Genomic DNA, 15,109 nt, shown 5'->3' on the forward strand with positions numbered 1-15,109 from the left:
TAACATTGTATGATGAACAATGGGGAGATACTTGGGTCTTCTCAGCAGTGCAACGATCCAAGACAATTTCAAAGAACTCATGATAGAAAATGTTCTCAACATCCAGAAAAAAGAACTGTGGATTATGAACGCAGATTGAACCATACTGTTTCTACTTTTGGACCCCCCCCCCCTCTTTAGTGAGGTTTTTCCCTTGTGCTCTGATTCTTCTTTCACAATATGACTAATGCAGAAATATATATATAAAAAGATTTTGATTTCCAAATTTTTCTCCCTCCTTCCCTTTTTTCTCCCCCCACCCCGACAGAAAACAGTCTGATATAGGTTATACAGTACAATCATGTTAAACATATTTCCCTATCAGTCATGTTGTAAAAGAAGAATCAGAACAAAAGGAGAAAAACCACAAGAAAGAAAAAAACAAAAGAAAGTGAAAACAGTCTGCTTCTATCTTCATTCAGACTCCACAGTTCTTTTTCTGGATGTGGAAAGCATTTTCCATCATAAATCTTTTGGAATTGTCTTGGATCATTGTATTCCTGAGAAGAGCTAAGCCCATCACACTTGATCACCACACGATGTTGCTGTTACTGTGTACAATGTTCTCCTGGTTCTGCTCACTTCACTCAGCATCCGTCCACTTAAGTCTTTCCAGGTTTTTCTGAAATCTATCTGCTTATATCTTACTGCATAATAGTATTCCATCACATTCATATACCACAACTTGTTCAGCCATTCCCCAATGGATGGGCATCCCCTTGATTTCCAATTCTTTGCCACCACAAAATGAGCTGCTATAAATATTTTTGTATATGTGGGTCCTTTTCCCCTTTTTATGATCTACTTGGGATATAGGCCTAGTAGTGGTATTGCTGGATCAAAGGGTATGCACAGCCCCATATAGCCCTTTGGGCATAGTTCTAAATTGCTCTCCAGAATGACTGGATCAGTTCACAACTCCATCAACAATGGATCAGTGTTCCAATTTTCCCACATTTCCTCCAACATTTATCATTTTCCCTTTTTGTCACATTAGTCAATCTAATAGTTATGAGGTGGTATCTCAGTAATTTTAATTTGCATTTCTTGTTTGTTTGTTTGTTTTGGGCAATGAGGGTTAAGTGACTTGCCCAGGGTCACATAGCTAGTAAGTGTCAAGTGTCTGAGGTCATATTTGAACTCAGGTCCTCCTGACTTCAAGATGGGTGCTTTATCCACTGAGCCACCAAGCTGCCCCTTAATTTGCATTTCTAATCAAGTGATTTTGAACATTTTTTCATATGACTATAGAACAATTTAATTTCTTCATCTGAAAACTGCCTGTTCATATCCTTTGACCATTTCTCAATTGGGAATGACTTGTGTTCTTATAAATTTGATTCAGTTCTCTATATAGTTTAGAAATGAGGCCTTTATCAGAAACACTGGCTATAAAAATTGTTTCCCAGCTTTCTGCTTTCCTTCTAATCTTGGTTGCATTGGTTTTGTTTGTACAGAAACTTTTAAATTATATATCATCAAAATGATCCATTTTGTAATAGTCGCTATCTCTTGTTTGGTCAAAAAATCTTCCCCTCTCCATAGATCTAATAGGTAAACTATTCCTTTCTCTCCCAATTTGCCCAGGGTATCACCCTTTATGTCTAAATCATGTACCCATTTTGACCTTACTTGATATACAGTGTAAGATGTTGGTCTATGTCCCAGCATTTTTTGTCAAACAGTGAGTTCTTGTCCCAGAAGCTGGAGTCCTTAGGTTTATCAAACAACAGATTACTACTGTCATTTACTACTGTGTCTTGTGTGCCTAACCTATTCCACTGATCCACCATTCTATTTCTTAGCCAGGACCAAACAGTTTTGATGACTGCCCCTTTATGATTTAGTTTTAGATCTGGTATGGCTAGGCCACATTCCTTTGCATGTTTTCATTAATTCCACTGATATCTTGACCTTTTGTTCTTCCAGATGAATTCTATTATGATTATTTTTAGTTCTACAAAATAATTACTGGGGAGTCTGATTGGTACGGTACTCTGGTGTGGGAATTATGGGAATGGAGTGAGCCCCACCAACTCCATCTTGTGATTCAATTCTGGAGCCAGTTCAGTTCCCTTTCTATTCAATTATGGGAACTGTGAGAAGCCTTTATTGCATTGTTTGAAGCAAGTCCTGGGTGGCTGGAAAGCTGGACCAACCTCTCCCTGCTGCTCAGAGAACCTTGACTCAGGACCTTGGTATGCAGACCAGAAATCCAGTTAGAGCCAAAGGCCGATGCAAGTTTTCTCAGGATGACACATCTCAAGATACCCATGTCTTATCTGAACACTGGCCCCATACTGGTCACTTATTGTTTCCATGGTCCTTTTTTCTGATTTCAGATAATAAAACCTGTTTGTTCTCTCCCTCCCAACTCAGAAAGCCCCTAATTCTTCCTCCAATAAGAAATCAGATGACCTGATCTTGTATCCTGGCTTCTATCCTGTTGTTTTCTTTTAATGCACAAGAATCGGTCTCCCCTGTGTTCAGGCTCCAGTGCCAAGCTGAGGAGGTCCGGTCTGGAGTCGTCATGTAATCAGCATGCACAGCCTGAAAAATGGGTATGCTTAGAAGCCCAAGCTTCTGTTTCCTCAGTTATTTCAATCAATCCGCATGCCACATCGGTCACGGAAGACTGCTATGGCTTCCTCCAGCTTTGACATTTGAGGGTTTTATGACTATAATGCAAATACAATTCCAGGCCAACAAGAAAGCCCCGCCTTCCTCCCAATGCACTGCCAGCACTACTGCAGCCTGACATTCTAGGTCCCAAGACAGAATTAAGATAACACTGAAAGACAACAAATGCAGTGCTGCCTGAACTAAGGTAACCCATGGGGTTGGGCTTCCTTCCGACATGTTTTTCCAATCACCAGATTGTCTCACCTCAATTAAGATCCTGCCTGTTAGAAGCCGCCTGTCCTGTCTGGGGCCATTTAAAAGGCTTCTATAAACCATCTAGAAAGGGTCAGTCAAACCCAGGAAGGAAGAGGGCCCTGGAAGCTTGCTGGGTTTGTTTACAGAAACAAACAAATCCTGCCTTTTTTTCCTCTTGCCCTAAAAAGCACTTATCAGCATGACAAAATCTTAGTCAATCACCCAATCCGTGGCTAGACCCTGCCAGAAGCCAAGGCTATGAGGACAAAGAGTGAACCGATCCTTCCTCTCAAGGAGACTGGCCACATGCAAATGGGACAGGATGGATACAAACAGAGGCAAAGGTAGTTTGTTCAGGGAGTGATCAGGAAAGTCCTGCCCCAGGGGGCCCAGCACAAGCTGTCCTCGAGGTGCTGGATCTTCTGTGAGGCCGTGCTAAGGAGGGTAGGCAGGCCAGGAAGGGGGCTGGCCAGTGCAAAGGCCTGGAACACAGAGAAACGTGGGGGAGTGGCAGGAGAGGAGCAGAGGGGAAGCTGGCTCAGCTGCATCACAGACAGGAAGGCTGGAATGACAGGCTGGGGCCTTGACAAGCAAACAGCACTGACGTTTGATAGCAGAACTGTACATACAGGGAGCCACTGGAGCAGGGACAGAGGCGAGATGGACACCATGGAGGAGTCTGGGCGAGAGGCCACATGGGCCTAAGCTGGGGAGCGAGGGGAGAGAGGGAGCCGCGTGGGAGGTGTGCCCAGAGCAGCTCCACTTGATACTGGACTAGAGGGATGTGAGGAACCAAAGCCAAGGTTACGGTTCTGAGGGTCTAGGAGAGAAAGAGTGATGTTCACAAGAGGGGAGAGTTGGGACTAGGGAGGGAGCAGGAATTTGGCCTGGGATGTTCTGAGTTTCAGGTGTCCCTAGGATAGCCAGTCTTAAATGCCCAACGGGTGACTGATGATGTGGGACCGGGGATACCAGGGGCTGAGTGCCCACCTAGGGGTTCTCTGCACAAAAAAGATGGAGTCAACCCACAGAGCTGATGAGGGAAGAGGTATAGAGGGGGAAGGGAAGAGAAGGGGGCCCAGGACGGAGCCTTGGGGAGAGCTGTTGGAGGAGGCCAAGCAGGACTGGGAAAGCCAGGCACCAAGAGGTCAGAGAAACACAGAGAGGACCGAGGGTGATCGGCAGGTCAGTTGAAAGGATAAGGATCCAAAAGGGTTTCCTGGAGAAGCTGGGAGAGGCAGTGGTGCCATGGCCTCCAGGAGAGGCAGCAAGGCCAGGCCAGGGCCTCCAGGGGAGGTGGTGCCAGGACGCTGGGCCCTCTCTGCCCCCACTGCAACAACTAATGGGGTGGCACCCATTACATGGTGGTGATTCACCACCACAAACCAAGAGGGCTCTGGAGAAAGATCATCCTTCCTACCACCTGAGGCATGGTGGCTACATCACACGCCACGCCACACCAAGGCAGGGATTGGTTGCAGCCACCTCTGAGAGGGCCAAGTGCCCAGGCTCTGCTGCAGACCCCTAAGTTCTCACTGCTAAGAAAGGAAGAGGAAACCTGAAAGCTGAACTCAATTAAGACAGGTCCCAGTCCCCAGCAGAGGTGCCTTGAGGATGGGCAGCCCAGCACACACGTGACAGTCACAGCGTGCATGTACGGAGCATTCGAAGGTTTGCAAAGTGCTGGGCAAAGATCTCATTTGATCCTCCCTGCAACCCTGACAAGTGGTGGGGTGGTTATCCCTACATTACAGACGAGGAAACTGAGGCTAAGAGAAGTTAAATGACTTACCCAAGGTCACACAGCTGGTAACTGGGTCCGAGTCCAGGGGCTCAGTGCTCTCCCCATTATGACACCTATCCAGACCCCCCCCCCATGGCAAATCTGTTGAGGGCATAGGGACCATCAGCCACGCCTTCACACCCTGGAGTGGTGGGGAGGGGATACACACGTTGACGAGACCACAGCTTCATTTGAGGACTTGGGGGTCTTTGCAAATGAACTTCCTGAGGATTTGGTTTGCAGAGGGGGCGGTGTTTGGATCTTTTGTCCCCAGAACCCACCAGGGCTGGGCAAACAGCACAAGCTTCATGAATGCTTGACAAGAACTGACTGGCCTAAACGCCTTTTCTTTCCTTTCCTTCAGGGGCTCTTCTGCAACGGATTTAAACTCACTTCTGAATTGCAGAAAATGCTACCATACTCATCTCTCCTTCCATTTGCCTTACAGATGCTGAATTTTTAAGTGTATCTTTCAGAGGAATTTTAGCATGGGCAGCTAAGGGGAGGGGGCAGGGAGCTGCCACCATGCACAGAGAGTTGGGCCTGGAGTCTGGAAAATATGAGTTCAAATTCAACATCAGACACTAGGCTAAGTGATCCTGGGCAAGTCACTTAACCTTCCTGGGCAAAGACGAAAGCACAAACCAGGAGAACAGTGACTACACCTCTCTCAGCATCACATCACCTTGGAAGCATGGAAAACGTGTAGACCGCACCCCTAGAACTAGCTCTGAAAACAGAAGCACATAAAAATAAAAAGCCTGAAGCTTAGGACAGAGTCTCTCCACCTCAAGTAAGCAAAGCCCAACTTTACCATCAAGTTCAAAGACAAGAAATAGACTGAGAAAAATGGACAAAGAATGAAAACAACTTGGTAAAAGAGGCACAAAAAAATCATTGAAGAAAAGAACTCCTTAAAAAGCAGAAAATGCCAAATGGAAAGGGAGGTACAAAAATTCCCTGAAAAGTCAGGGATCTTTAAAAAGCAGAATTAGCCAAATGAAAAAAGAGATACAAAAACTCACTGAAGAAAAGTATTACTAAAAAATCAGAATTGGGCAAGTGGAACTTAACAACTCCACGGGACATCAAGAAACAAACAAAAACAAAACAAAGTCAAAGGAATAAAAAAATAGAAAAAATGCAAAATATTTCATTGGAAAAACAACTGACCTGGAAAACAGAGTGAGGAGAGAGAACTTACAAATCGCTAGACTAACCTGAAAGTCACGATCAAGAGTCTAGGTATAATTTTTCTTTAAAGATTACTTGCTGTCTTGGGCAGGGGGGAGGAAAATGTGCAAAATCTCAAAAAACGCCTGTGGAGGGGCAGCTAGGTGACTCAGTTGATAAAGCACTGGTCCTGGATTCAGGAGGACCTGAGTTCAAATCCAGCCTCAGACACTTGACACTTACTAGCTGTGTGACCCTGGGCAAGCCACATAACTCTCACTGCCCCGCCAAAAGAAAAAAAAAATCTCATGTGGAAAACTTGTATCTAAATAAACACTTTAGGAAACAGAATCCAGGTCACTGAGCTATGGACTCTGTTCTCTCCCCTTTGCAGAAAATGGGCACAAAGTGTGCTCTTCCCATCTTGGGGCCCGGCCCTTCTCTGCTGGTTTAGCATCCATAGCTGCCAGATCTTTGTACTCTCTGATGTAATTCAACAGGATCAAGTGACTTAAGAGAGTGCCTAGTTGCCAGTAATTAATTTATCAGGCCTGAATTCAAATCCTGTCTCTGCATTTAATCTCTCTATGCCTCAATTTCCTTATCAGAAAAAAATGAAGGAGTTGGAGTAGATGACCTCTGCTCGTGACTACCTCAGTGACACGAGTGAGGTTGTGAGGTAACTGCCCACTATTGGAGCCCATTCAAGAGAAGTCTCAATATCCAGGGTCTGTGACTGTGTCGGGGGCAGGAGGAAGGGAGGGAAGGAAGGGGGTGGACAGACGACAGGCAGATAGAACACGCATTTATTAAACACTTAGTACGTGCCAGGCACAGGAATACAAACACAAACCAAAAGGAAGGTAGCTCTGCCCAGGGAAAGGGCAGAGGTCATCAGGGGTAACTATCCTGGGCTGGTCCGGGTTTGGAGAGTGCACCATAATGGGATTGCTGGCCGCATTCAGAGAAATACAGAGGTAACAGCTGTGCTACAAACTGCCCTCCTCTGGAGGCCCATGTTCAGCTATGAGCACAGCCATGTTGGGGGGGAGACTACCAAGCTGGGGAGGATCCAAAGCAGAACCACAAGGAGGTGAATGGTCATATGAAGACAGGCAGAAGGACTTGTGGATGTTCAGCCTGGATAAGAGAAGGACCAGAGGGTCCAGGATCCCTGCTTTCAAGTATGTGAAGAGGGACTCAAAGGGTCCTGTTAGGCTTGGAGAAATGAGCCCACACCAAACAAGAAAAGCTGCAGTGAGGCAGATCTCGGCGTGCTAACAAGGAACTATCTCTACCCCCGGCCAGGCCCCAGCACATGGAAGGCTGCTAGCAGAACTCAGCCGAGCCTTTCTCTGAGTGCTCTGCTTGGGATCCCTTTTCAGGGATGGGTTGGACTCACTGGCCACTGACATTTCTTCCAACTGGTAGAATTCTGTAATTCTGGGCTCTGCCTTAGTGGAAGGAGTTTCCACACTTGAACTGCAAATATGACTTTATAATTTACACACAGAAAATAGCTTTTCTCCTTGTATACCCAAATGCAAAAGCAATCAATGATCAATCAGTGCCCTGTCCTCTGATACCTCATTCGATCAGTAGATGCTTGTTTGGACTTCTGCAGTCAGAGCTGCCAAGGAAAGCGTGACATCACTCAATTCTGGAAATTTCCTTCCCCATCACTACACTGTAGGACACTTGTTTTATTTAAACCTAGATGAAAACTGGAGTCTGACCGAACTAAAAGTCATTACAAACATCAACATTGGTGAACAGTGAGCAGTCGGCCTTGTCACACTGAAGGTGGCTCTCATCACTGGGCTGGGCATGCCACAAGTGAGTAAATACTTTCATTTCCTGGGGCTCAGGCAGACATCTAGATGAATCACAAAGAAACATAAGGCCTAGCCATTAGCTTTAGCACCAGGATTTACGAAGGAAACTAGTTTCAACAGGCCAGAATTTCTTAACTGCTCGAAATTCCCAGTTTTAGTTTCCCAACGCAGCCAGGTTTATTCAATGACTCCTGGGGATAAGACAGAGTTGGGTCACTGCGACACTCATTCCCGGCAACATTCTACAAGAAGTGGTCTGAGCATAAAAGGTGATACCATAGGTAAATTAGGAGAGGAAGGAATAGTCTACCTTTCAGATCTTTGGAAAGGAGAACAGTTTATGACCAAACAAGAGATAGAGAATATTATGAAATGCAAAATGAGTGATTTTGATTACATTAAATTTAAAAAGTTTTTTTTTTTACAAACAGAAGTAATGCATCCAAAACTAGAAGGGAGGCAGAAAGCTGGGAAACAATTTTTATGGCCAGTACTTCTGATAAAGGCCTCATTTCTAAAATAGATTGGGAACTAAATCAAATTTATAAGAATCCAAGTCATTCCCCAATTGAGAAATGGTCAAAGGATATGAACAGGCAGTTTTCTGATGAAGAAACCAAAGCTATCTATTCCCATATGAAAAAATGCTCTAAGTCACTATTGATTAAAGAGATGCAAATTAAAACAATTCTGAGGTACCACCTGATACCTATCAGATTGGCTAATATGACAAAAAAAGGAAAATAATAAATGTTGGAGAAGCTGTGGAAAAATTGGAACACATTGTTGGCATTGAGAGCATTGTTGGCGGAGCTGTGATATGATCTAAGCATTCTGGAGAGCAATTTGCTATTATGCCCAAAGGGCTATAAAGCTGTGCATACCCTTTGACCCAGCAATAGCACTTTTGTTTTTTTCCCCAAAGAGATCATAAGAAAGGGAAAAGGACCCACGTGTACAAAAATATTTATAGCTGCTCTTTTTGTGGTGGCAAGGAATTGGAAATTGAGGGGCTGCCCATCAATTGGGGAATGGCTGAACAAGTTGTTGTATATGAATGTAATGGAATTCTATTGTGCTGTAAGAAATGATGAGCAGGAGGAGTTCAGAGAAACCTGGAAGGACTTGCATGAACTGATGACGAGTGAGATGAGCAGAACCAGAAGAACATTATACACAGTATCATCAACATTGTGTGTTGATCAACTGTGATAGACTAGATTCTTCTCACCAATATAACGGCACAAGAAAGTTCCAAAGGACTCATGATGGAAAAGGCTCTCCAAATCCAGGAAAAAAAAAAAAAAGAACTGTGGAATATGGATACTGATTGAACCATACTACTTCTTTTGTTTTTGGTGCTGTTGTTTTTCTTTTTTTGAGGTTTTTCCTTTTTGCTCTGATTCTTCTCTTATAACATGACTCATGCAGAAATATGTTTAATGTGATTGTACATATATAACCTATATCAGATTACCTGCTGTCTTGGGGAGGGAGAAAAATTGGAAATTGGAAATCTTATACAAACAAATGTTGAAAACTGTCTCTACATGTAACTGAAAAATAATAAAATACTTTTATTATTAAAAAAAAAAGAAGTGGTCTGAGGACACCTTGAAGAAAACACAGCAACCACCAGAAGCCATGAGAAGTTCCGGGTCGGTGGATCGGGGAGTCTGGTGACATGGCACATCTGGATTTAAACAAAGCCCTGGACATTTCCCTGATATCGCTGTGAATGAGACGTCACAGTGTGGTCGGTGGGACAGGACAGACAGAGGTTAACAGCTGGCTTTGCAATCGTATCCAACGCATCAACAAGAAGGAGTAGGTGGAATGTGCCCAGCAGTCTGGCTTGTCTGTCTACACAAGACAAAACTGAAACGGGTGGGAGAGGTCACAGAAAACAGGAGAATGAAAACCACCCCAGCCTTGGGGGGCCATCATGGGCTAAACAAAAAGGATGACATTCAACAGGGATAAATGTAAGTGTTCCACTTTGGTTCCAAAACCTCCCCTGTACACACACGGACAGGAAAACCTTGACTTGGTAGTTACACATCTGAGAAACGTTTGCAAGGTTAGTCAGAGGCAATAAGGATTGATCAAACATGGCACACACAGCCAAGCACGGTGCTAAGTGCTAGGAATACAAAGAGACATAAACCAGGCATCCAGGAGCTTACATTCCAACATGAGCAACAACATGTCAATAGTCATGTACAGAGGAGAGAGGAGATCATCACTGGGGGAGACTGTCCTAGGGTAAAGACCTCCTATGGAGGCGGCACTGAGCTGAGTCTTTCTTTTTTTAAACTTAAATTTCCTTTAGTGAATTATGAATTAAACAAATCATTTTATAACACAATCTTTCCAACGTTCTGCATCAATAAAGAAACAATTTTATGAAAAATATCTTACCAAATCAAATTTTCATAGGTACAAAAATCTTACTTCATAATGAAATCATCACATTAAAAAGGCTTAAAACACCCAGCCAGCACAAAGCCCCTACTCAAGAGACCCCAGGCTCCTGGAGAGTCTCAGAGAAAGCTCTACCAGGACAGGGAGACTTTGGGCTTGCGGCTGCCATCCAGACTGGGTGGCCACTCCTCTGATCACCCCTAGCTGATGGACTGACAACCCCGGACCAAGGGAGAGCAGGATGGAGAAAAAGGAAGAAAAGAGGAGAAGGGGCACAGACTCTGCCCTCAGGCTGTTTCAGTGGGTGCACAATAATCAAGGGTGTTCATGGCAGATCCAAAGTATATAAGAGAAACCCCAGTTAAAGCTATTGCCTTAGAATGAAAAGCCCATTTGGGGGAGAAACTCTGAAACCAGACACCAAAAGACAACATTTCAGAGACTGCTTGACCCAACCCAGCCCCAGCGATCAGGGGCTCCAGAGACCCAAGGCCTGGAGCAGGAAGGGAGCTGCCAGGCCAGGCCAGGCCAGGCCAGGCCAAACCCCTGGTGGCGGCTGTTCAGTTGTATCTGACCCTCTGTGACCCCATTTGGGGTTTTCTGGGCAAAGATACTGGAGTGATTTGCCATTGCCTTTTCCAGTGAATTAAGGCAAAGAGGGTTAAGTGACTTACCCAGCTAGGAAATGTCTGAGGCTGGATCGGAACTCAGGTTCTCCTGACTCCAGGAGCAGGGCTCTATCCCCTGTGCAGCCTAGCTGCCCCAGACCTCTGGGGAGTCTGTTAAGACAGAGAGATCTGAGCTGTGTACTTGGCCGTGCCATGAAGAGGCTGAGCCCTAAATGAACACCAATGAGTTAAGAAGAGCCCTGACTCAAACCCGCAGCTCTCCAGGATTCTAGGTCCATGTTCTTCCCACTACACCACAGTGCTTTCTGTCATTTTAAAATGGTTTGGTATTTCTCATATTCTTGACGCACGACATGCAACTCCCGCCCCCCAAACTTTCCTGGCTTCTTTTATTAGTTCTTGCCAACTCTCCCACACAGTCAGCAGCTCCGTGTCACCAAGAGGAGAAATGTGCGATGAGTCACGGCAGCAGGGCTGGATGAGAAGAAACCGGGAATCTCCAGTCTACTGGAAAAGCTGCTGAGTTCACTCCATTTCTATGTCTCCTGCCCACCTTCAGGACCAAAAAGGCCTGAGCGTCTGGGAGAAACAGATACCTGCCTGAGTGCAGACAAGAAGAGACCTCGCTGCTGCCAACGGCAGGCCAGGGACTGGCCTGCACTGAAGCCAACAGAGTGGGAAGGGATGGCTGTAGGGGAGGACTTGGCTGTGGCCTCTTTCCCAAGGATGGGTTTTTCCTGATGTCCCCAAGTTCAGTCAATGACAGAACTGTGAGCTCCCTCCCCTCCCGGCTCCCCAACTTTGATCCCAGCCTAGCACAGTCAGCATTAAGATATGGGGATCAAAGAATTTCTTTGCAACAAAATGCAAAGGATTTCAATGTTAAATAGAATGGAAACAATCCCAGCATGTTCCAAGATCTCTAGTCTGAATATAAAAGCTCTTACGATTCCAATAATTACAGCTCTCTTCAGTTTCAGGTCTGCCTCTTAAATGGGCAGTCCAACTTAAGGAAAACCGAGGCCCAGCTTTCTAAGCTATCATATAGAGTAGTCCCATGAATTATCTGTTGGCCCACCAGGAATTAACTATTAGTGGATAATCTGCTGGAGACCATGAAGCTAATGAACAAAGGGTAGGATGGTTATTCTCAAGGGGTCAGAAGGGAAACTGAGCCCACTTTGTAAAGGCCAGAATTTAGCATTCTGCTTCCTTCCCCAGCACTGTCCCCATCAGACCAGGGTACAGTCACACACAAAAAACCCCAAAACAAACAAACAAAAAACTCTAAAGAACATAACCTACCCGGAAAAATACAATTAATAACACTCTGCTAGTCAAGTCCTTACATGTTGTGGTTGGACAAGAATTTCTCATTCATTTTTTAATGCCTAAAGGTTACACTGGTACCCAAAAATGTTTTTAAAAACATCTCCAGATTATTTACAAAGGGCTATAGAACTGTGCATACCCTTTGACCTAGCAATACCACTACTGGGTCTGTATCCCAAAGAGATCATAAAAATGGGAAAAAGACCCACATGTACAAAAAATATGTGGTAGACAAATGTGATGGAAAACTATTGTATTGTAAGAAATGATGAGGGGTGGCTAGATGGCGCAGTGGATAGAGCACCAGCCCTGGAGTCAGGAGGACCTGAGTTCAAATCCAGCCGCAGACACTTAACACTTACTGTGTAATGTGACCCTGGGCAAGTCACTTAACCCCAACTGCCTCACTAAAAAAAAAGAAAAAGAAAAGAAATGATGAGCAGGCAGATTTCAGAAAAACCTGTAAAGACTTACATGAACTGATGCTGAGTGAAATGAGCAGAACCAAGAGAACACTGTAAACAGTATCAACAACATTGTGTGGTGATCAACTGTGATAGACTTAGCTCTTCTCAGCAATGCAATGATTCAAGACAATTCCAAAAGACTCATGATGGAAAATGAAAGAGAAGGGGCAGCTAGGTAGTGCAGTGGATAAAGCACCAGCCCTGGAGTCAGGAGGACCTGAGTTCAAATCCGGCCTTCAGACACTTAACACTTACTAGCTGTGTGACCCTGGGCAAGTCACTTAGCCCCCATTGCCTCACTAAAAAAAAAAAAAAAGAAAAGAAAATGAAAGAGAAAGAGAAAGAATGTTGGAGTCTGGACACAGATAGAAGCAAACTATTTTCATTTTTTTTGGTGGATTTCCCCTTTTGTTCTATTTTACCTTTCACAATTTGACTAATGTGGAAATGTTTACATGATTGCACATGTATAACCTATATCAGATTGTTTGCTGTCTTGGGGAGGAGGGAGGGAGAGAGGAAAATAACTGAAACTCAAAATCTAATAAAAAGTGAATGTCGAAAACTATCTTTACATGAAATTGGGGGAAAATAAAATACTATTCACCAAAAAAAGGAATAACAAAGAAAAACAATATTTCAAAAATTTCGATAGCATCCTGGGTCAACATCCTGTGGCTGAGGTTCTCCAAGGAGTCCAGGGACCCCTGGCCATTCCCCAGAAGCTTTCCAGGGGTCTATGTGGCCAAAATGATTTTCATAATACTTAGATGCTTTAATTGCTAATACACAAAAGCTCCTTAGGAAACTCTTGTCAATTTTTAAGTGTAACAGGATGTGAAACCAAAAAGTTTGAGAAGTGCTGCTCTATGTAAAGAGGGGGGGGGACCCCCAGCCAGGCTTCCTTCCCTTAACACTATGGGAGGGAGAGGGTAGGGAGGGAAGGAGGAAGCACCCACCCACAGGGAAGAGGTCAGGCGTTTTGGGTCAGAAAACACCCTCGGGGACAGCCTTGTCCTCCAGGGCCTACTGCAAAGGAAACAAATCTTCCTGCAGGATGGGTGTACAGATGAACTGAAGCACCTACCAAGAGGTAAGAAAAACGAATGCTTGCCTCTCACTGTGTGGACAATGGGGGTAATAATCGCACCAAAACGGCCCAATTCGCTTCTGAGTGTGCATGTTAACAAGCAGGAGGGCCCTACGGGTGCAAAGAGCAGTGTTGCCGGCACTGTGGCCTGGAGACTCAACGGAGGGGAAACCTCGGTCCTGCATCCTTGTCCTTGAGGAGCGAGGAGGCCCAGGGGGCCACTTTCTGACTAGTCAGAAGCTAGAGCACAGTCAGGGTGAGGGAGGCAGGTGAATGATAATAAATGACACTTCAGAATGCAGGGAAAGGGGTTGTAGAAATACAAGCTCATTTATTATTGAGGAGGCAAGTTGGGGCCAGGGATAGAGCACCGGACCAGGAATCAAGAAAACCTGAGTTCAAATTTGGCCTCATACATGTACTAGCAGCACGACCCTGGGCAAGTCACTTAACTGCTCTAAGAGGATGATAATAGCACCTACCTCCCAAGGTTGTTAGGATAAAATGAGCTAATATTTGTAAATCACTCTGAAAAGCTTGAAGCACTATATAATACTATTATTATTATTATTATCTTCATAGCAACCCTTAGAGGTAGCATTATTATTCCCATTTTATAGACGAGGAAACTGAGGGGAGAGGCTAAGTACTATATTTTCCTGAGCCCAGATCCAATGTTCTTAGCTGTTGCTGGAAGAGAGAAGGTATTTAATAATTCTAGCTGAATTTGTTTTAAAAAGGAGAGAAATTCCTGTTAACCCCTTGCTATAAAAGACAAGACCATTGTTTTAAGTGCCAGACATTGCACACCGTCCATCTCTAGAGCAAATGCCAAGCCAGGCCGCAGAAAGCTCCTTCTTCAACATCTCAAAGCCCTTTGTTTCTACTTTTTTTTTGGGGGGGGGGGGGCGGGAGTCAGGCAATGAGGGTTAAGTGACTTGCCCAGGGTCACACAGCTAGGAAGTGTCAAGTGTCTGAGGTCGGATTTGTGAACTCAGGTCCTCCTGAATCCAGGGCTAGTGCTTTATCCACTGTTGCCACCTTAGCTGCCCCCGCCTTTGTTTCTACTTGTAGTGAGGAACTTGTATTACTACTACAGGTATGAGGCTGATACAGGTAAGCATCTCACTCTCCTTATTAGAAATCAGCTCTCTGAAGACTGAAAATTTGAGTGATGCCCCCTGCTGGTCTAGGAAAGCTCCGCCATGAGGAAAAGGCATCTGAGGGCAAGCCATGTGGCTTGGAAGGTCAGTTCCTTGGCGTCAGGAAGTGACATTTGCTTGTGGGTACTGCCAGTCAAAGTTACCAGCCAATTAGCTTGGAGCTATGTGTAAGTGGATGGGATGTTTCCAGTTAGAGAGGAGGGCTTGTGGGACGAAGAAGGGGAGGCTAGCTGCTTTCCCCAGGACCTGGTGGGGAGTGGAGCTGGAAATGCTGGCTCCCTGAGATAGATAGGCCTT

General features: G+C 44.9%; 1 protein-coding gene across 2 annotated transcripts in view; it reads right to left on the reverse strand.

The window, feature by feature from the left end:
• PACS1 (phosphofurin acidic cluster sorting protein 1) overlaps positions 1–15,109 on the reverse strand; it is a 90,217-nt gene that overhangs the window by 41,367 nt on the left and 33,741 nt on the right. Inside the window, exon 1 of one of the 2 annotated variants that reach the window (XM_043970947.1) lies at positions 10,806–10,969. The exons of the other annotated variant lie outside the window; for it this stretch is intronic. Coding sequence (XP_043826882.1) covers positions 10,806–10,954 — 149 coding nt within the window. The 5' untranslated portion in view covers positions 10,955–10,969. Of the gene's footprint in view, positions 1–10,805; positions 10,970–15,109 lie in introns of those variants that run through there. 2 annotated transcript variants of the gene reach the window in all.

Source organism: Dromiciops gliroides, chromosome 6 (assembly GCF_019393635.1).
Source record: "Dromiciops gliroides isolate mDroGli1 chromosome 6, mDroGli1.pri, whole genome shotgun sequence".
Lineage (NCBI taxonomy): Eukaryota > Metazoa > Chordata > Mammalia > Microbiotheria > Microbiotheriidae > Dromiciops > Dromiciops gliroides.